Consider the following 21,051-nt stretch of genomic DNA (forward strand, 5'->3'; position numbering starts at 1 on the left):
CAATGTGGAATGCAAAGAAATGAATACTGTTTCGCTGTTTTGATTATTCGAATATACTTTCGGAGAGGTGCACGTCAAACGAAAAATATCGTCGACCTCGGTGTTCAAAGTCCGTCGTAGTCAAAGGGTTGATTAGGATTGCAACGGCAACGTGTGTATCATATATGTACATATAAAACGTCTCTAGAAAAATCGAACGAAAATAGTATTCTTTTGATTTGTCACGAAGCTTGTCCGTGTGAATAATTGTTGCGTGCTTCGTTGAATGAGAGCTTGATCAATTTAAAGCGATAGCGTCTAAATGAAGTGGTCTTCGTTCGCGAATCATCCTAGTTCACAGATAAGATTCCTTCGCCAGTCACACGTCGTGCAATTATCATTGGTTCACGCGACGATTAACAGAATGGATCCTGCTTGATACGCCGTAGATTCGTTATGATCGGTATGTACGGTGTGCATTGGATTTCGTTAGATCTCTTAACGTTAGCCTCGAGTGCCCGAACTTTCGCAGCCGATTTTCGTTCCCATCGTCGCGTGCGACCTTTAGAAACGAATGAAATTAATCCAAGAAACATCGTATTAAATTTACATCCTGTCGATTCGTTCCATCTATCTTCGATAGCTGCGATAAGCGACGGAATTCGTCGATACGTTGTAGCAACCTTTCGGGGTTTCCTTTCGTTACGAGTCTCACTACGTTTCATGGAACAGGAACAGTATTACAGCGTTGAAACCCTCTCTATTCTATACAGCCATGTTCCTGTCCGTTTTCCAGTAGAACTTCGATAAAAATTACTCGGCTAAGTGTCTCTCGATATTATTAATTCCCTACTCCCTATGACAATAGTAAGACGTTTCCAATACGATATTCAACGAACGTTCGAATATATCCTCTAAGGGGTCGAACTCTTACTTAACGTTCTTACTTAGACTTAAATTAATTTATACTTAGGGGATCTTGATACTGGGGCAGTTGCAGTACCGAGAACCCAGTACTAGCATTATATGAAGGCTACACGTTAAACAAGTGTCTTCAGCGTTAACAGGGTTCGATTATCTTATACGATAAACAAACGAATCGTTATTGTTACAACACCTCTCTCCTGCTCACTTCTGTCCTCGTCTAGTGTTCATTTTCAACCTAATTGCTAACAGCGAGTGGTAACGGTTTCCTAGTGTCGAGCTTCTAAAATCGAAATTGCACGGTTGGTTCGTCCTCAGCCGTGCCGTTTAAACTCGACCCTCGACAGGCCGTTTTTAATTACGTAGGCGGACGTAACACGCGTTAATGCGTAAGCTTGCTACGGTTACATTAAACACTTGTCGTTAGACAGACTTATACTGTATCGGTTAAACGCGTGACTAACGCTTAAATTTAAACAACAATCGCAACGTTCGAGTGACTTCAACGCTTTCAATCGCTTCGTATAGTACATCATTGGGACTCACAGCTGTACACGTGCAATTATTCCTCCGACAGAATCGTATCGAACGAAACTTGTCCAATCTGTAGAATTGGATAAAAAATGTTCCGTGGTACGGTTTCACGTGAAATTTAGTAGTATTAAAGTTATTTGCGAGCTCTGGGCGCGGTCAATGGGCTCATGGTTGACTGGCGCCCCGAGAACGCAATTTTATATTTAATACTCTTCTATTTTTTTCTTTTTGCAGAAGTGTTGATTTCAATTGAACGGAAATATAGCTCGGCAGATTGAACGTAGAAAAGGAAAAATTAAATACATGTATAGAGCACCTCCCATTGAATACTTATGCTGGCTCTGTACCGATTTCCGGGGAGAAATTAATCACAAGGTGTTCCCTAAATGTACGTCGATTACATGCAGCCTGTTGAGATCTGTGTCTGTCGCGTATGCGTAGGTGTTTTGTAGTATTGACACGAGCGAATATCCTCTCTTTATGGCACTTTGAAAAGTTTCTCGATTGCAGGATTAAGCGGCAACGCGGGGGAAATGATCATTTTTGTTAACAGTTCGGGCACTCGGGCTCTCGGTAAAGTGAAGCGTGAAATGGAAATTAAAGTCGCGAGTATGCGAAATGTATATTTAGTACCAATGCCAAGTTATAAATAACCTAAAGTCGCATAGGTTTTCACATAGGGCGCATCCACTCTACAGTTTTCCCTGAAACAGATTTTTTTACGTTCAGCACGTTAGTCGATCTAAGCATGGTAGGTTCGCGTTAACCGAACACAGCTCAAACTCAGCAGCGTAGAATTAACGAGAGCCTGGCAAGCTTCTATTGCCGAAGAAAAAGAAAGAAAACTTGAATACTATGGAGGAATTTTCAATTACGAAAATGCCAGATATGGTCTTTGCGTGTGAAAAAGCTGGATGGAGCTGGGTTGAATCCAATGCAGGGATTGAATTTGAGATTTTTAATATTGTACTTGCAGATTGCCGATGATTTTCCCGGAAACTGTTCGACGTATGCTTCTGTCGTATCGGAATACATTAAGTTTTATACTTGTAATCGTGTACATAAATTGTTACGTGCTCTGCATTGTATCGTGTCGAAATGATGCGAGTAGATTCGTTTAGAAGAATTTGTATCAAGTGATCCTCCTTGACGAATGTCGTCGAGTAGGATAAGTTAAAAGAGAATACCGTAGTCCCTTGAGAGTAGATCAATTGCACACAGTGGTGTAATAGGATTGCTCGCCTACAGGCGTTTCCCTTGTCTATTTCGTCAGAAACCGAGCAATTCATAAAATTAGTACTCAAGCCTCAGTCGACATTTTTGTAGATGAATTTTTTTCATTGCTCTGATATATAGAATTTTTTAATTTAGAAGATTTCCTTGGATTATACTTCTAGATCAAGATTTAACAAATCTTCGCAAGAGAAACCGTTTTCATCCGGTCCATTCTTCCGTTTTCCTCTCAACAAAGCCTATTAATAACCATGGATTACGATACACATAGCAGGTGATCTAATAATAAAAATAGAACAAAGGATGAGTAAAGAATCATTGGAGAAAATTAAAAGATGTCGATATAAAGGTGTGTGTGGTGTTTATTTTAAATCAAATATCTATAAAATATGTTTTTATCAAATTCGATACGTCCATAATGGGAAGCTTACTAACATATTTCCTTACCGTACGTTAATTAACGTGTCTGTAGAAAATACTGTAACACAATCGAGTTGAATGGATAAAATAAGTTAGACTACACGTTACACTTGGTACAAGATACATTTCCAAACTTTTGTCAGCTTCACTTTGCATTTTTTCATTAAGTACCTAATGCACGTTCCAAAAATTGTTTTATCCCATAATTAATTCTTCTTAATCATTCGGGGTAAGCTAATAATGGCATTCCTCAATTTCGATTGTAAATTCCAAAGTATAAAAAATGAAGCAAGGGAATTTCAATCGTTGCGATGAAAAAGGGGTTTAAAAGTACGTACCTAAGTACAATATAAATACGATCTATATTTCGTATGAAGGATGATTAAATGAACATGTTAAATGAACACGTACAGATCGGGGAAATAAAAATATTGTTGTACAAAACATGACCGAAGATACACAATTGTAAAAAATATTAAACGATCTTAACAATAACACTGTATGCACTCAAAGCTTTTTTTAAATATCGCGTGAAAAGAGATACATTCGTAGGATAATGAATTGTAATTGTTATTGTCAAATATTTATTGGATGGAAGAACCTTGCTGGACGCTTGTGTCGTCCTCCGTATAATTCCTTGAACACTCTGACAATTCAAGGAACTAAACGCAACACTTTAGATTTTTCGTCCACAGCGTAAGCATCGTCAGGATAGAAGGAATATAACAATTTTCTTCAATTATACTCGATTAATACAAAAATCGATGCTCCTCTGTTCGTTATTAAACGCAGCACTCGATATCAGCTGACAGCAAAGAAGAAAACGAGGACGCTTTTGCGCGCTTTTCCTCTCTCAGTTTGCTTATCGATCTTATCTAATACAAACGTGTCTCGTTTCTCCTCTTTAAAATATAACTACGTATATGTTACATTGACAAGCATAGAGTGTGAGTTGAAATCTAAAGCTATTAATGATAGTCACATAAACCATGTCGAATGCTACTCGACTAATTGTTGCCACTAATAGCTACTGGTATCAGTCACGCTGTTGAATGCTACCCGACTAATTGTCAGTAGAAAAATGTATACTTACTCGTCTTCCCATGGGCACACTTCGTTAACGTTATTGTCACGCTTTTGTTGAGGAGCTGGTTGGGTGACGGGTGCTATTTGGTCTCCCTGTCGGGTGTCCGGCTCCCAGACAGGAACAACCTGCGCCTCTTCCAGCGGCTCCGCCACTTCCGTTTCCACTTGAGCCGAAATCGCCGATTCCCCAACAGCGGTAGCTGCTCTATCATCTTTATCAGGCTCTAATTCTCGTTTTCCCGCCTCGACTTCTGCCTCTTCCTCCTTTATCACCTCTGTACGATCGTCCTCCGTTTGTTCCTCGATCGCGACGATCGGGCTGTCGCACGCTAGATCGCCCACGATCGCGCTGATGCTTATCAAAGGAGCCTTGGTCAAAGTTCTCGCCGTCGGCTCCTTTTCGAACGACGGTACTTTTGACACTGTGTTAGCTTCAGGTAGCTCGGGCACACGCCTGGCCGCCGCGAACGTTTCCCATTTCTCGGTCGTCACGCCGGTATACTCGAACGAATGCTGCGGCGATGGATAGTTACAGGACGAAGCGGACGGCCTACCGATCTCTGCCAGTTTTACTCTCCCGCTAGTGCCGCCAATGGAATAATTTCGCGTCGTCATTACGGGTCCACCGCTAATTCGTTCGCCCGTTGGCGTTACACCAGCTGCGTTACAAAAGCGTAGTCGTTACATTATCGATTGTTTCATTAGCCTGTCGTAAAATATGAATCGGGTAAGAAGAAAATTAGCTCTTACAACTTTTCTCAAATTCTTGAAGATTCTAAATTTTATGGTTGAAACTCTCACGGATCTACCGTTCTTATCAGTGAAGAGGCGATGTTGTTAAGTTTAGTTAGCGAACTGCGGGCATTTACCTGTGCTACTGCTATGCTGCAAACTACAAGACTTTCGAAGATTCTCTGAGGCTTCGGCTACCGCTAGACTGACATCGGACGAGGAACTACAAGAATCCAATGGCGTTGAATTTTTTCGGGACGTACGCGCGACCTCGATCGACTGCGAATGCCCGATCAGGCCGCCGCTCTCCTCCGTTTGGCTCTCAGCCGACGATATCACCCCGGATGACAACGGATTCGGCGGCGGCGCGATGTTTGCGACGTGCCCTGGGGCCACGTCCCACGGGCAAACGTCGTCCATAGGGCGAGTCACCGTTTCCGATGTGCCAGCATCCCTGACAACAGAAACTTCATTATATGATTTAGTTTTCACCTTCTCCAGTCTCGGCGAAATACCACGCCGTCTTTTGTTTCAATGTGTCGGTGGGTTCATGCAAATAATAGACACCGGACTCTTTCTCCGGTGTATAGAAATTACATTTCGAACAGAGGGGATTAATCGTCGTTCCGTTTTATTTAACTGCCAGGAAGAGCCGATGCAACTGTGTTTAGGGGAGAGAAGAATACCAGTTTCAATGGTAACAAAGGGGTGAAATACAACCGATGGTAATCTAATTATTATATTTTAAGGGGACCAAGTGGATGGCTCCCGAAGGGGACCAATTTTAAAACTGGATACTGTTCGAACTGGTCAAATGAAAATCGAAAGGCGGACGAGTTACGTGTGCTGCTTTAGGATAATAATAGTGTAGCACGACCACAAGATAATGATTGTACAAGATATTTCGATACCTTTACGAGCGAGTTTCATTAAGTATGTATGTTTGTATTGCAAGAAACAGATCGGTTCTAGATTTCTGTAGGGATTATACGAAATATCTTGCACTCGCAATAACTGCCGGGCCATATGACAGAACTGTACAGCGGGAAATATTGATACAACAACAATAAATGATTATTTATAATAGTGGGAATACGTCACAATAACAATAAGATGGCAAATTAGCGAAAGATAGTAAACGATACACAGAATGTGTCAGGAGAAACAGTTCATCTAAATATCTTCTATCATCGATCCCAACGGAAGTATTTAAATGGTCTGTTTCTCGTCTTCCTGCATGTAAAAGGCACAATATCAGGATTCAACTAGTTAAGACGCAGATACTGGAAGATGGTATTTAAAGACGTCAGTCAAAATACAATCATCCTTCGTACATCGAGAATAACTGCAGAGTGTCAGAAAGTATTAAGTTTTTGCATACAAGAAACGGCTTTTCAACATTGCCCAACAACACCTTGGAGAAAACACTTAGCAACAGGATTTATTAAAAATTGTAACAAGAAGAAGAAACATAGCAAAGAAGTCGAGAGAATTCGTATTCGCATACTTATGCAAGGGAGCTGTGGAGTTTTTTTTTCTTTCAAGAACTTACTGAACACTATGCGGAATAGGCCTTGTAGAAATCTTTACAAGTCGAGCCAGATCTCCCCTGAAAATACCGCACCGATAAAGCCTATGTCCGATGATTATCATTCGGAAAACGCGATTTCGTTAGATTACAGGGAAATTATGCGCCCTACCCTTTGCGTAATTACATAGAAATGTCCGTGACAATCGTTCGAATAAAATTTAAAAAAAAAAAAAAAAAAAGAAAAGAAACGAGAAACAAATACAGTCGAGAAAGAAGAGTGCGAAAACAAAGAGGGAGTATATATGCACTCGGTGAGTATCGTCTGTTGAAGAAAATTGATCGTTTACCTATATGGAATGTCGGCGAGGTTCGACTGACTGTGAGAATGCGGCACTTTGGGCATCGAAGTTGTATCTCGAGCAACACCACAGACAGCTAATTCGTGTGCAGATCCGGAGAGGCTTCGATCGCTTCCTCTGCGTTTACTACTGCTTCCTCCGCTACCTACAGCGTGTTGTTGCAAGGCGCTAGTTATCGGGGTTGAGGTAGAAGAGATTTTCTTTTTCGCTTGTCCACCGAAGCTGAAAAACCTATGGAAGACCAGGGATTAATGAAACGTTACACTTAAATATAGAGCAGTTTTTGTAAGTTTTCAGGGTTTTTTTTTTAATTTTTATTAAATATATAAAATATCGTCAACGTACCACTTTTTCTGCAACGGTTGCACACCAGCGGCTAAAAGATTTCGATATTGATCGGAACGAATAAATCTGGGATAACAATCCTTTTTCAGAAGTAATGTATATACATGTTCAGCGGCGGAATCGAATGTAAATCGACTTGGATTTTTCATTTCTTGATGAACTTTCTCCATCGTTTTCCCGTCAATATTTATTTCGCACGGAGCTCCAGGTGCCAGGAATTCTCTGAAATAATTAAATCGGCAAGTTCTTTGCATGGTATACACGCTCACGATGTACAAATCAATCATGCTACCGTACGTACTTGAAGATCTCGTTTACTTTGTTGGCTATTTGCGCTTGAAAACTGTGCCTCAGATCTTTAACCGCTAACCAGAATCGTATATTTTCATGGCTGTATTCTTTTTTCAAATAATTCGTAAATTCTTGCAAGCCTACAAATGGGATGTATTATTATGAGATGAAATTCTCGTTACCTTTAAAATAGTGAACATGCCAGGCGATACGCGTTTTGTCTTTGCAAGTACGCGAGTTTAACCCTTTGCACTCAGATGTCCCCCTGAGGGGACATCGGAGTCGATTAGCAATTAAACTTAATTCCACTGGAACTTTTCCAGAAATGCATGCTCTCCTGAAGTTTTCTTATTGAAGTGGAAATTTTCTATTGCTGGTAGATACAAATAGACATCATCGTTAACGAGTGCAAAGGGCTAATTGGTCAGAATGGAATGGGAACGCTTCTTCGGAGAAAGTAAAGAAGATATAAGTATTTAGACTCTCTTGCATTTATGCCTCGCATCTACGTGTAGAATAAGATTAAAAGATATTCACCTGTAGGATCGGACATTAACTCTTCCATTGATAACGCCCAACGTTTAACGCGCTTCTCTGTAGGAACTTCCACCCTGCATGCAGCAAATGAAACAAATCAGAGGGACTTAATGAGGCGTCCGATAATCGATACGAGCATCTATGCCGCGTATTTGTATACTTTTTGCGCTTAGATAGATCATCATAGGGTATGTACGATATATGTATGCAAAGAATTCTAATTATGCGTGAAATACTAACAGAGGACTGTTTAGCTGCCAAAATATTTGATCGTCGGTGATCCATGGATTGGAAGGTTGTGGCTGTACAAACATCGGATCGTATTCCACGTACGTTTCGAAGTATGATTTGAAATTTTCAATAGCAGCCGAGACCTTGATTCTCGTGCGAGTTAAACTGTTCTTTAAAATGGCCACCTAGCGGTTTAACAAAAATACATGTATTGCTGTTATAAGAACATACATTTAAAGTATTATCACACAATCCACTTTATCTTCATTTTATTAACAAAAGAAATATATTATATATTTAATAAGATTCTAAGCCTTCTCAGCTAGGTCTTTGAGTGTGCACGGTGTTGGTTTACTCGTAGAGAGCAAATCTTAAGTGGTTATTTTAGAAAACGTCGCAGTGTTATTTCGAGTTCTCGAATTCTTTTCTATAGCTAGATCTGAGCTAGGTTGCTAAGCATCTGTCGTTGAAATTGAGGACCACTGTATGCGCCGCGACTTTATTGATCTGCGGTTGGAATTTCTCTATCGTCTCAAGCTCCCAAAAACCGAATTCTGATTGGTTCGTAGCTAAAGAAAACAGAGCTACAAAAATAATTTCGTTATTTTTGATTTCGATCACATTACAGTTTTAAAAGTCCATCTTAAAATTTGTCCCAAGAGTGGCTGGTGTGGTGTGTATACATTCTAGTGTCATCTTTATTTTTTTTATTACCGAATGACATCCAACAACGCTGTTACGCTGTAAAGCTTATATTCAAATTTGTCCATTTATCGGCTAGAATGTAGAAACCGGTTTAGAGTAGACGAAAAAAAGTTTACCTCGCGCTGCAGATCGGTCAAAGTACGTTTACGCGATGGGGGACGTAAAAGTCCAGGGCGAAAACGTGTAGGTACGGGTGCTACTTCGAGACTACTTAAACAACCGGGTGGTGGCCTGTAAACCCTCCAAAATGCTCGTTCTTGAGAATCGCTTACTATCTTATCCCCTTTTTTCCGTTCCTTTGCTAAGCGTACCTGCACCCACAAATGAACAACAATTGAACAAGTCGTAACGCTGAAACCGGTGTGAGATCCGTTTAATTAACCAAGTATAAATGAAACTAAATTTAACAATAATGATCTATGACAGTGATCAATTCACCTGTTCTTCGGCTTGAACTTGTATAATATCCCATTTGTTCTGCAAGCTCCTACGTAGGCTGTTCAAAGCTTCCTAAGAAGATAAATTTGCTGCTAATAACGCATGTAAGAACGTGTATCGTTCGTCCGTAGAATAAAACGATCAAAATTTACATACAATCTCGTAATCTTCAAGAGCATGGCGTTGCTTGTTTCTTAGTGTTCTCTTAGCTAAGTAAATAGCGTATTCCACATTATCAGGGGTTCTATGTTGCCATGGCCAATAACATGGATTCTATTTAATAAATAAAGAAAGTTATCTACATTAATCGTTCGAAAATAGAATAAGAATATACGAAGATTTCTTTTTTTACTTTAGTTTACAATTGGCTTCGACTTAATCGTGCCGCGTTCTCTCGAATTTCTAATATTTCGATGCTTCTAAACGACTATTTTTATAAGAGACATACGGTACCTGAAATCTATACAGAGAGCTATCATCCCTTACAGTTAGCGTCTTGGAGTCATTCACCGGGAAGAAGTAGCCATACTGACAGAGCTGATTGGCAATATGGACCGCCTCTACTGTCAACATAACAATTCCTTTCATACCTGACGAAATTGTTGAATTTCGTACAGAGCATCAAGTGACATACTTAGTCACAATTGCAAATTAACGCGTAACCACTGACTTCGTGCAAATATATTGAACGGCTCTTGTCGATCAATCGCTAAGGCCGCTGAAAAAGTGGATTCCTCGTACCAACAGGTTTTATTCGTCGAAATTTTATTATTCAAAAGCTTCTCAACGTAAGACAATTTACCAGAGTTTCGATACGACACTGTGCGTCCCGTCTATATCGCGTCCTCGTGCACCTACCGCGAGTAATTCAAACATAGTTCACGTATCTACCGTGAAATTACAGCGGGTTCGTGAAACACACGGGAATTTGATCATCGCACACGGCTTTTAAATGATGACGGTGGTACGAGACGTTGAAGCCTCAGGGAAGTTTCACTTTTCAACCCCTTCTCTTCGTAAAACAAGGGCCCTACTGTGGCGGCCCCCCAGCGACAGTCATTAGAGAAACTGTCCCTTTAACGATGGGTGCTGGAGCACCCCTCAGTAGACGCCTCTTTTTGAGACACTACAATCAGAATCAAAGTTCTTCCTACTCCTTCAGATGCGTCGAGAAAAATATAATCGTCGTGGAGATGTTTATCCGGTTCTTGGCTTTTATGTTCTACTATATTATGTACATCCCTTGATTGGCAACTCTTTTACTTTTTTCAAGTGTACAGATGAACCGGCACTGGATCGTGAAGTAACTGGGTGTTGATGGAACCCACGTCAATAAAACACTAATCAATGGATGAACGTGAAGCGAGTCGTTATTGATCGGATTCCGGTACTCCAAATATCAATTAGCCGATATCTCACTCAATAGAAACCCAACGCTGTAATGGCCACTGTCATCGACAATTATGAAAAGATCGCGCAGTACGACAAACGCGGTAATCGAGGTACCAAGAGAAGGTCCGACTCATATACAAATTTCGTACCTGATTCCTCGATGGAAAGCCGCTCCATCAGCCACTCGATGAGGTCGTAACCTGCAACACGCAGGCAGCCTACTGTAGTGTCCTGGCCGTGATGGCCGGTTACGCTTACTCCACAACGCAGGTACCGATGACACTCACCCATGAAAGCTGAGGGAATTGAGGTAAGAAATTGTTTCTGGCTGCGCACGGGTACCCCGTTCTCAGGGTCTTGCATCTCCCGCACCAGCCCCTCCATCTGTAATTAAGATACCAAAGCGATTAAATGTCCGTTAAAGCTACGATCTAGCATCTCGTCGGGGATTTTTATATTTTTCGAAGACGCCTATCAGGTGACTGTGTTACAATTCATCAGAAATAAATGTTAACTTGTCAGTCGCGCGGCCAGATCCGTAAAAATATGCAAAAGCCAATAACCAGTGTGTCGATAGGTCAAAAGCCAGTGTAGCTTTATACAGCTATTCGTAATTGCAATTAGATCTACGGTATTACGGATGTAATTAACGACACGTTAGGTACATGACGATGTTCTATTACAACGGGCATTTCTCGATGTTCATGACTTTGATATTCAAAATCAAGAGATCCATGTACCTTGTCGAAGGCGCAAGGCCTGTGAACACGTGGCTCCTTCTTCTGTTGTTGATTACTAGAGGCCTCCATCGCGATCGATGCGGCCCTCTGCGACGCTGGCAGGAGCTATGGCGATATTGATGGCGGAGGGGGCTGGGGAGTTGGGCCGGAGACGGGTCTACCCGAACTCCATGGGGCTCAGGCCCCATCCCATCACTCCAGTCACCCCCACACACCCACTGAAAATTTCAACAAATTATTTTTCCCTCGGATCGTGCACGTGTACATCTGCTTTCTTTTTTTCTCTAATAAAAACTTTCATTCCCACTTGGCACACTCGATGATACGACGAGTATTAAGACGAGTTCGATCTACGATTCGATTGAAGATTTTATGACATGAAGCGCAATCGAGTGCATCTTAACTTCAAGTATAAGCAATAATCGATACCAGCATCAGATAAGACAAAGTTACATAAAATACTAAGGTTTACTACCCTCTGTCGCATTTTGCGTGGGAGAAGTACCGCGCATTATTAAAAAGAAGATAGGTACAAATAGACTCGCCGCTTCCGCGACGTTTAAAATAAAATGTCGTTTATATCACTGATTTCTTATAGTGCGAATGGGTTTGTAGTATTTTAAGAAATTAGATAGCATAGATCGACGCGTTAAAGTATTTAGAATACAGTTAATAGTCACCAAAATTGCAATTCTCTTACGCAAACCGCTTGTGATACTCCGATAAAAGTCGGCAGGGTTTACAAACCGTGTATAGATATAAGCAAAATGTATGTAATTACTCTAGACGTAGCTCTTAATGTCGATTGCATCGATTTTCAGGTTTGACCTGGTTGCTGAAATATCGGAATGCTCCTCGCGCGGAAAAAGTCACAGTTTTCTTCGCCTTGATCCATTCTCGCGCAAGACCGCGAGCACATTTCGAATACCCGCCGCTTGTCATTAAGAAATAATATTTACCGAGAAACAACCGGGGATGCTCTTGAAATCTCCTTTATGCGCGATGTACATTATCGGTCATTATCGTTCCATTATTAATTGGCAGCGTATGATCTAATAGACGTCACAACTCTACCTTACGAGGCCTTTGATGTTTGGTCTCGCAAGTGCATACCCGACCTGACCTAATTTAACTGAAACTTGTTTCCAGCGCAAAACTATACGTAGTTTGGAACGGACCGTCGGATGTTTACAATCGAGATCAAAGTAATTTTAATTCGAAGTTACATCCGAGCCACGCTTTAACCGACGATGATACCGAAATCAGAGGGGCGGGGCTGCAATCACCTTCATCGATTACTCATAGTTACACCACCCGGCCGACCGTTCCTCCGAAGGGACAGAACAATACGTTTCGAAGATTTCTCGTCCAGAACAAGATTCATTTCTTTCTGACATCTTCCTCTCGTTGCTTTAGAACGAATTAATTCCCGATTTTATTATTGATTTCACATCGAAACACGACTGCAAGAGTTATTACTCTACTTCGGATATGGATCGTACAATAGCTCTGGTTCTAGATTCTCAGAACTAGTCCCCGTTCTCGCTACAGCGAGATGAAAGATTTTTACATGTGAAATAGATATAGAGTAATTATGTACATTGTAGAATTTGTTGGAGATGACTGGTGCGAGCGGTAGAAATTAGTTTGAAAATCATTTGAACATTGTTTAATTTTCATTTTTTCTTTTCTATATCCAACAGCTTCGGTGATATCACTGGCAATTTAACTTTGGAGGGTGGTTGCACCCCTCCACCTCATCGCGGTTAAAAAAATACCTACGTATAATATTTGGCTGCACTACGAGTTTACAGTTTTACTTAAATATGAACTGGACTGTTTGCGGCCAATGTTTCTTGTAAGTATGTTTCCAGTGTCTCGTCACGAAGGTTTGCAGAATTACAGGACGATAAGCACCGCAGCCTTCGGCTAGTACGATCCATTTCACCGCGACCACGCGAAGTTCTAAAACATCGATGCCTATCAAGATACAGGAAGAAAATCGAAATATTTCAAAGAGTGATTAACGCAAGCTGATTTTTCATTTCTAAATAGAATACCGTCAGTCATGAGTCATCATTTTTTTTTAGAATATGAAATTCTTGAATAGAATGCAGACTCTGCAGTATACTGCATTGTACGGAGTTACTTCTCGGGGGTATAATTTACGATTCTAGGATATTTTGGCCAGTAGGCACTATCCACGTGTATACTATGGTTCGTTTTCCCTGACAGAATCTCCACCGTGCAGATCAGAAAGAATTTCTGCAACGAAAAAGATACATTCGTTCTGGTTCAACGTAATAGAATCATTTAAATGCCCGATACAGTTAATTGTAGTATTCCAATCCAACGATTTCTTATTTCCATCCTTCATTCAATCCAGGCTGCATCGCTTTACCGCGCGACCTCCTTTTTCTTTAGACTTATTCAAATATTTAGAGTGATTGTACAACACGAACTAACTGCGGCGAAGGGTATGGAACAACTCTGGCATTTTGGTGAAGTCTCGCTTTCTAATCACTTTCCAATGGTATCGACTATTTGCTCAATTATTGATCACACGTGCTCTCTAATAAGACTTGAAACGGAGCATAAATCACCAAGTGTTTCACAGGTATCTGTAAACAGCAGACGAGATATCAATCTTAGAGTGTAACATGTAAATGCATATTACGAATGATAATACGAATACGTTTAGAAATGAACAAACCTTCTCTTCTTACAGAATAATATATTTTTATTCACAGTATGTTACAATCTTCTACATTGTAAATCGAGCAATGTATAACAGTTGTCACTTTTACGTTCAATTCTAAGAAAATACGCGTTCAAATTGATTTCTTTGCTTTCTACAGGTATACGATTGCCTGGCAATAATTAATTATAGTCTGATTAATACGTAGTAATCGGTTGTTTGTATGGTATTATATACTTCTCCCACAAATTTCATATGTTTTAATAAGTGTAATCGATTTTGATCAAGAAAATTTTATTTGCAGCTACGTAAAAAGCTACCTTTGAATGCTTATCTAGAAATAAAGATACATGGAATAGTAAAAAATATTATATTATTAGATGATAAATTTGTTCGTTAAATATGCTTTTCGATAGTAAACGAAAGTTCTTTGGTCCCTTTTTCAAAATCATTTTTTATGTCCCGTATTGCTTCGTGTTTTGCAGTACACAAAATAACTACACGTTCAGCTGACGTATTTCTATGTAAACAAATGCTATTATTGGTCCAGAGACGAACTTAGACTCGGCTCGGTGAAACAAAAGAAACAAATCTCGATGCGATGCGAAAAGAAAATTTTTTGAATCTATTTTAATATCCTGTGCAATATTTAACAATCTAAGGGTGGCTTCGTTATCAGAGCGAGACACATTGTACGTTCAATACGGGCAAACTTTCGTTAATAAGACCTCTTATTGATTGTCGTAAAAAAAATTGCACGATTGGGACAGTTAGAATAGATAGTTCATACGTTATGTGATAGAGCTCGATAAAAAACGAACGGCCATAACAGAGGAGGACAATTGCAAAGAGTCGGGGGCGGAGGGGTGCAGCTCGATAATACGGAAGTACATTCGCATCGTTAGAGTTTCGTTGAATCGTTACTATAGCAATGGCGAAACCAAATACACAATGCGACAATGATAACAAACTGCTTTTACTAATAGTTCTGAAATTGTACCGGTCGAAAATTAGCAGCGATAGTTTCCACTTCGCGTTCAACTTTTGGCAACAAAAACGTAGAGTTATCGTATAATACATGCGTCGAAGCGCGCAACGTCGATTCAATTTTATTATACGTATTCTATTACAAACGTGTCCGGTTTGCTATTAAATTTTCGACGTTTTTCCATGTATCCCCCATCTATTTTGGAAACGCGCGTCGTCAAACTGCGTCGTGACCCGGTTCACTTTCTTTAAGCTTTCGTTCATCGTTGAAATATATGGTCGATATTTATTACAACTCCTTCCTGCGATATTTTACTAGACGCGTTTCATCTTTCTCTTATCCCTTTCTAAAGGAAGAGGAGAGAGAATTATGCGACATGCAGAACTGTTGTTGCAGTATGTCAAGTTCACAACACTGTGACGATCACTTTTTTTTTATTTCTCTGTCGTTTCTTCGATTCAATGACTTCGACATTCTCGAACGATGATGATGCGGCAATTAATTCAATCGCGACGGGGATGGTAATAAGGGAAGAAGAAAGGAGAAAACGGAAAGAAGCAATAATAATATGGTCGTGTAAGAGACCGGTTCGTATGTAGACATATATATATATACATATATATATGCGTATGTGTATCGATGAAATTCCTTGATAAGCGAGATGAAAATTTGCTCGATGAAATGCGCATAACAGCTACGACATTCTTGACACAGATAATGTCGCAGGCATGGAAATTCGAGGAATTTTCAAGAACAAGGACGAAGCAATGTTGACAGCATCGCTGCGATAGTACGTGAAAAGATTAGAGAGTAGACGGAAGGGGGTAGGTAGAGCAGAAGTTCTCTCAAGGATTTAGTTTGCTCGATCGTTGCATTAACTCGGAGATGTCCAATCACAATGCGATAATTACTACTCACTCGACGAGTCAGGGCAGTATAGCTTCATGTACGCGTCCCGTAGTGTATATCAGGCCATCGGAGCACGGCCGAGCTCGCGGCCTTTCTTCCGCAGCTTCGAATCTAAAGCCACCGTCCGCACTGTATGCCGTCGAGGCAGCACCACACGCGCACACTCGCGCTACACCATTCTCATCAGCAGCAACAGCACCACCAGCAGTACAGACACTAGCACCACTACGAACCACGACAGCGATGCCGTTAACGCTTCTATGCCGAACATATTTTCGACGGCAACAGCGACGGTGACGGGGAGAGCCACTGTCGGGTAGACGAAGACGGGGATATTAAACCGCAAGGTGGGGATTGCAGAGAAAAGAAGAAAATAAGAAAAGAAAAAAAAACTGGCAAGAAGGAAAAAGAGAAGGAATAGCTAACCGACGATGAGACTAGTAGGAGAATATTTTGCCGCGCTCCATACACCTCTATTGCGATTCTTCATATTATATCTGTGTATCTCTATGTGCACAAACCCTTGGTATACATACATGCACGTATATACACACACGCACGTTTAGTATAGCTATGCGAACCCTCCCGGTGGAATACACTTGCATGCACGAAACGCACACTGCGAAAATACTGACTTTTTCTGTGAAGATGATTCCTCACGTCACTTTTCACCGCCACTGTCTTTCATTATCGGCGACGGTAGAGGCCGATTATTGACCACGCAGATCTGTCAGCGTCGATACCGTATACAAAATTCAATGTTAATTTCACGGAGGTCGAACCCCGCGAACATGTCGCTGTCGTCGTAGAACGTCCTCCGCTCGGTCTGACTTCGGATTTTCTCGTGTCTGTTCGTCGAATGTTACCGCGCACTTCCAGCCGAGGATCGGAGTTGCTCGGCACCCCCTCAAAGCTTCCGCAGCCTCCCCAACTGCTTGATTCTGTCACCCTTTCAGCGAGCGAAGAGGTCGGATTACTCCGAACGTTATCGATGACCGTCGCATATATGGATAATGAGAATCTCAGTTGACTTACATACTGTAACGTATATCAAATTATGTGCATGTGTGTTTATGTGTATACAATGTACTGAATATTAATATATCGAAGAATACAAAGGATATACTGATTCTTGTTGGTATCACCTATGTTTCCACTAATTCTTTCGCTAAAATTCTATTAGGCCTTTCTTTTTTACGTTATTGTTTCTACTGATAAACTCTCATTTAAGGTAATTCGTGATGTTTCGTACCATGCGTTTTGTCCATTTGAACAAGACTACCTTGTATCCTGTTACCTTGAAATTTCGAAAACTCAAAATAATTATTTTATATTTTTCAGATACGTATGAACAAAATAATGGTAAATAAGAAAGAAGTTTTGGAAAAATGTACACGAGAAAGGGTGTCTGTAGATCCTATTTGATTTTGGTAGATCAACCGTGTTGATGAAACATCCTGTGGAGCAATGATGTAATTTGGTTCTTGTTGGAAAATAATTGCTTTATGTTAACATACCAACATACATTTTATTTAGTAATGGTAATCCGTACTAGGAACCGGTACGTTAATACGTTACTGTTCTGGAAAATTATTGATTAAGGATCAGTATATATATACGTACTGGAGTTTTGCGCACGCCATTCCGTTAGGAAGATAACAGAGTGGGAGGTAACTGTGGACATATAAGGACGATGCATTCCAGGTACAACCTCTTTCAGTACTTAGACGTTGTACCGGACAGATCTCCGAAGGAGACGAGAGTCGGCGAATCACGATGGGAGAGATGGTAGGGGTAGCGGTGAATATATAACGACTGCATATTTCTGGTCGAGTGCCATTCATTGCTGGTACTTCGTAGCGGACAGAAGCGTCTGAAGAAGTTACAAATTGGTGAACTGTGGAAAAGATGTTGCAGGAGGGCTATAAGTGATGATAACTTTTACTCGCCAGGTGGTAAGTTCTAATAAATTGGTAATTTAAATGGAGACTGGAGTAGTTGGGAGAATAGTTATCATAGTGTATATACAAATAGTACTTATGTTAATTTCTAGTTTTCTATATATGCTTATCATTTCATATAAATAAAATTGAAATAAAATTTAATAGTTTTTATTCATTCATATATAATATTTCATTAAAAATAGTTTTCATTTTAAATTTGCTATCATTCTGTTTTCTTTGAAATAAATTAATATATTTTTATTTATATTCTGAGGTATACATGTTGTACATTTATGTAAGCATAAAGTTGTAAAGTAATACATATTTTTACCTGAAGTGAAAAATAATCATTCCCTTTTTCTTTATGCTGTTTGTACATCAGAACACGTTTTTGTGTTAATCAGTCCTTGCGATTTGTAATGTCGATATTTATATGCTAGACTTATTCTCCTTTAATTTTTCCTCTATTAAATTTTGTATTTTAGTAAAGATTGAATAGAACGTTTCTTCAGTTGCTTCCCGAAACATATGTGTTACATATTCTTCCGATAAATTCTTATATATTTCTACAGCTACAACATATATAAAAAAATAATTCTTTAATTTACCAGGATTTTTTATATCCACTTCACTAGAGACAAGTTGATTTAAAAATAACAACGAACACGGCAACGAAACAGTCTGAGTATGCAAAATGCGGCTCAGAAAATATTTCGGTCGCAATCTTCGTTTTATCACTGACGCTTATATTCCCAAGTAACGGCAATTGGAAATAATATAGACATGTCTTTCAGAATAGCTGCTACACATCAGTGTAACTATATTTCTAATGGGACTAACAATATAGAGAAGAACCAACAATGGGAAGAAAAAAGTGATCTTGGTAACAGCAACCTAGCATGTGAGGAGATTCTATATTGGGCGAAAGCTGATTAGAAATTTACGATTTCTATGATAGTATTAAGAAAGTCGGAGTCGTGAAGGCAGTATTATATTTGCAGTGTGGATATAAAGCACTTTGTATATGTATGGTAAAAGTTACTCACATTTTATTGATAGATGTCCAAAAAGTTCACAAGCTGCAGAATTGAAAGCAGCAGTATTTTTTGTACATGTAACAGATTTCCTAGCCCAAATGTATATTCTTAAATTTTTATACTCTTCCTCAATATTTAGTCTTGCCCTTGTAATATAAACATTGTGCGCTATTTCTGCATTTTGTAAATAGCTTATTATTAAAAGCGCCCAGTTAGCAAAATCATCTATGCTCTGAAAATTGGAATATTGTATACAATATCCCATTGCTGGGTAGTTGTCCAATATTTGTACAGGACCAGCATATTCTTTAAGGTCCTAGAAAATAGTAACAGTGGTATTAGTGATGAATTATTATGACCTGTCTAAATATTTCAGATAAAAGTTAAACATTTTTGAGAGAGATATATGCAAGGGTAAGTTTTGATTTTATAGACTTTTACGTCTGTTTGATATACAGTTTACATGTTTTTAAATATACATGTGAAAAGAAAAAGCAATAAATTTATTTACAATATATTCCAATAACATCCGCTTATTTAAGTAGTAGAGGTGCCAGTGAAGGTGGTTCACAGACGCATGAGCACAAAGACTATTAAAACAAACCCTCAGATATCTGAAAGCATCATGTAATCAAATTTTTTACTTTAATTATTTACAACTTTTTATTTCCTTAAAGGATTTTGTAAGTTTGTGATTATAGGTACGATATATATTCTGACAATTGGCTTATATATATGTAAGAATTATTACAATTATACAACAATCAATCAGATGAATCTGATTGCGAGAATGTTTCAGAATTAATAGTTTAGTTTAATTTCTAATATTAAATATACTTACGGAGAGGAACTTAATGAAAATAATTCAATAGCTTTCAATAGACTATACTTTGTTGCAATTTGTGGTAACTTTTTATTCCTTTCCGGCAATAGCAAAGAATGACAATACTCAAATGGACTATTGTTAATTGCAATTGTATAATCTTCCTCTGTGCTATTTACACTTGTTATTATTTCCTGTGGTAGAAGTTTTGTGAAATTAAAATGCTTGTCATCGAAAGGCTGTTTCATTGATGTAAGTCTTTCTGGAGACCGCCTATTAGAACCACGATCAATGTTCAGCTGAAATTAATTACATATATGTACATATAATATGAACTTGTATATAATATACTTATAATATGAAATCTTTACAATTTACTGAAATTATCATTATTAACAAAAAGATATCACTGATTAAATCATGCAATACATCCATTATAATTTTTTTTACTACAATTTAAGTAAAATGTTGAATTCCTCATTTTTCAAGCTTAAGAAATTTAAAAAGTTGTTGAATACTAGAATGTATTACCTGTGCTAAGAACTGATATTTTCCATTCAATATTTTAAAATCTTGAATGTTCAATATATATCGAAATGCACCATTCTTTTGAGCCTCTAGCCATTTATCTCTTAACATAACATCAAAATTAGATTTCTCGTCTTTATCAATGTTTTGTATAAAAACATTATTCACCTGAGCACCAAAACTATCATCCATGATATTATTTGAAAGTAACACTTGAATACTTTGTAACTTAAATTCCGAGAGCTTGAAACTATTTAATTGGAATTACTACAATAACAAGTTTAAATTAACTCATAATTATAGCGAACACAAAGAAATCGACTAATAACAGAAGCGCCACGTATACGGAGCGGCATAGCTAACACCTAGAAGTGCCATCTTTCTGAATAAACTTAGTATTACTACACATATAGTATATGTAGACTTCATTCATATTATATGAATGCCTGATACGAGTTAACGAAACAAGTGCAGGTGTGGCGCTTAAATTAAGAAATTATGTGAGTATAATACGAAATATAATACTACTAACATTATTAATTCATAAGTATAAATGCAAATTACTCCTTGTACATGCGTATAATAATTCTATACTTTTCACGCGATTAGTTTATTGTTATATTTAATAGAAAATATCTACACTTCGCT

General features: G+C 38.9%; 3 protein-coding genes across 5 annotated transcripts; all 3 read right to left on the bottom strand.

The window, feature by feature from the left end:
• Nucleotides 1–1,992: 1,992 nt before the first annotated feature.
• On the bottom strand, nt 1,993–11,619 carry LOC143423295 (regulator of G-protein signaling 11). 3 transcript variants are annotated; one of them, XM_076894519.1, is made up of 15 exons: nt 11,478–11,619; nt 11,025–11,121; nt 10,887–10,937; nt 9,799–9,905; nt 9,502–9,618; nt 9,346–9,417; nt 9,024–9,218; nt 8,212–8,387; nt 7,972–8,045; nt 7,445–7,574; nt 7,144–7,365; nt 6,787–7,029; nt 5,046–5,362; nt 4,184–4,835; nt 1,993–2,141 (listed from the first exon to the last, which is right to left on the bottom strand). In XM_076894519.1, exons 1-15 carry the CDS (start codon nt 11,544–11,546, stop codon nt 2,081–2,083), a joined length of 2,583 nt encoding a protein of 860 aa, XP_076750634.1. In that variant the 5' UTR covers nt 11,547–11,619; the 3' UTR covers nt 1,993–2,080. The 3 variants fall into 3 exon arrangements, with proteins under 3 accessions (XP_076750634.1, XP_076750633.1, XP_076750632.1); XM_076894518.1 differs by having other exon boundaries at nt 9,799–9,908; XM_076894517.1 differs by having other exon boundaries at nt 9,799–9,908; nt 10,887–11,121.
• Nucleotides 11,620–16,446: 4,827 nt separating this feature from the next.
• On the bottom strand, nt 16,447–18,399 carry LOC143423297 (uncharacterized). The gene is made up of 2 exons (XM_076894522.1): nt 18,347–18,399; nt 16,447–17,110 (listed from the first exon to the last, which is right to left on the bottom strand). The coding sequence occupies exons 1-2, from the start codon at nt 18,392–18,394 to the stop codon at nt 16,760–16,762; spliced, it is 399 nt and encodes a 132-aa protein (XP_076750637.1). The 5' UTR covers nt 18,395–18,399; the 3' UTR covers nt 16,447–16,759.
• Nucleotides 18,400–18,424: 25 nt separating this feature from the next.
• LOC143423296 (GDP-D-glucose phosphorylase 1) lies at nt 18,425–20,632 on the bottom strand. Its single transcript, XM_076894520.1, has 5 exons — nt 20,407–20,632; nt 19,894–20,174; nt 19,564–19,666; nt 19,062–19,368; nt 18,425–18,587 (listed from the first exon to the last, which is right to left on the bottom strand). Exons 1-5 carry the CDS (start codon nt 20,593–20,595, stop codon nt 18,445–18,447), a joined length of 1,023 nt encoding a protein of 340 aa, XP_076750635.1. The 5' UTR covers nt 20,596–20,632; the 3' UTR covers nt 18,425–18,444.
• Nucleotides 20,633–21,051: the final 419 nt, after the last annotated feature.

This window comes from Xylocopa sonorina, chromosome 4 (genome assembly GCF_050948175.1).
Source record: "Xylocopa sonorina isolate GNS202 chromosome 4, iyXylSono1_principal, whole genome shotgun sequence".
In the NCBI taxonomy this organism is placed as follows: domain Eukaryota; kingdom Metazoa; phylum Arthropoda; class Insecta; order Hymenoptera; family Apidae; genus Xylocopa; species Xylocopa sonorina.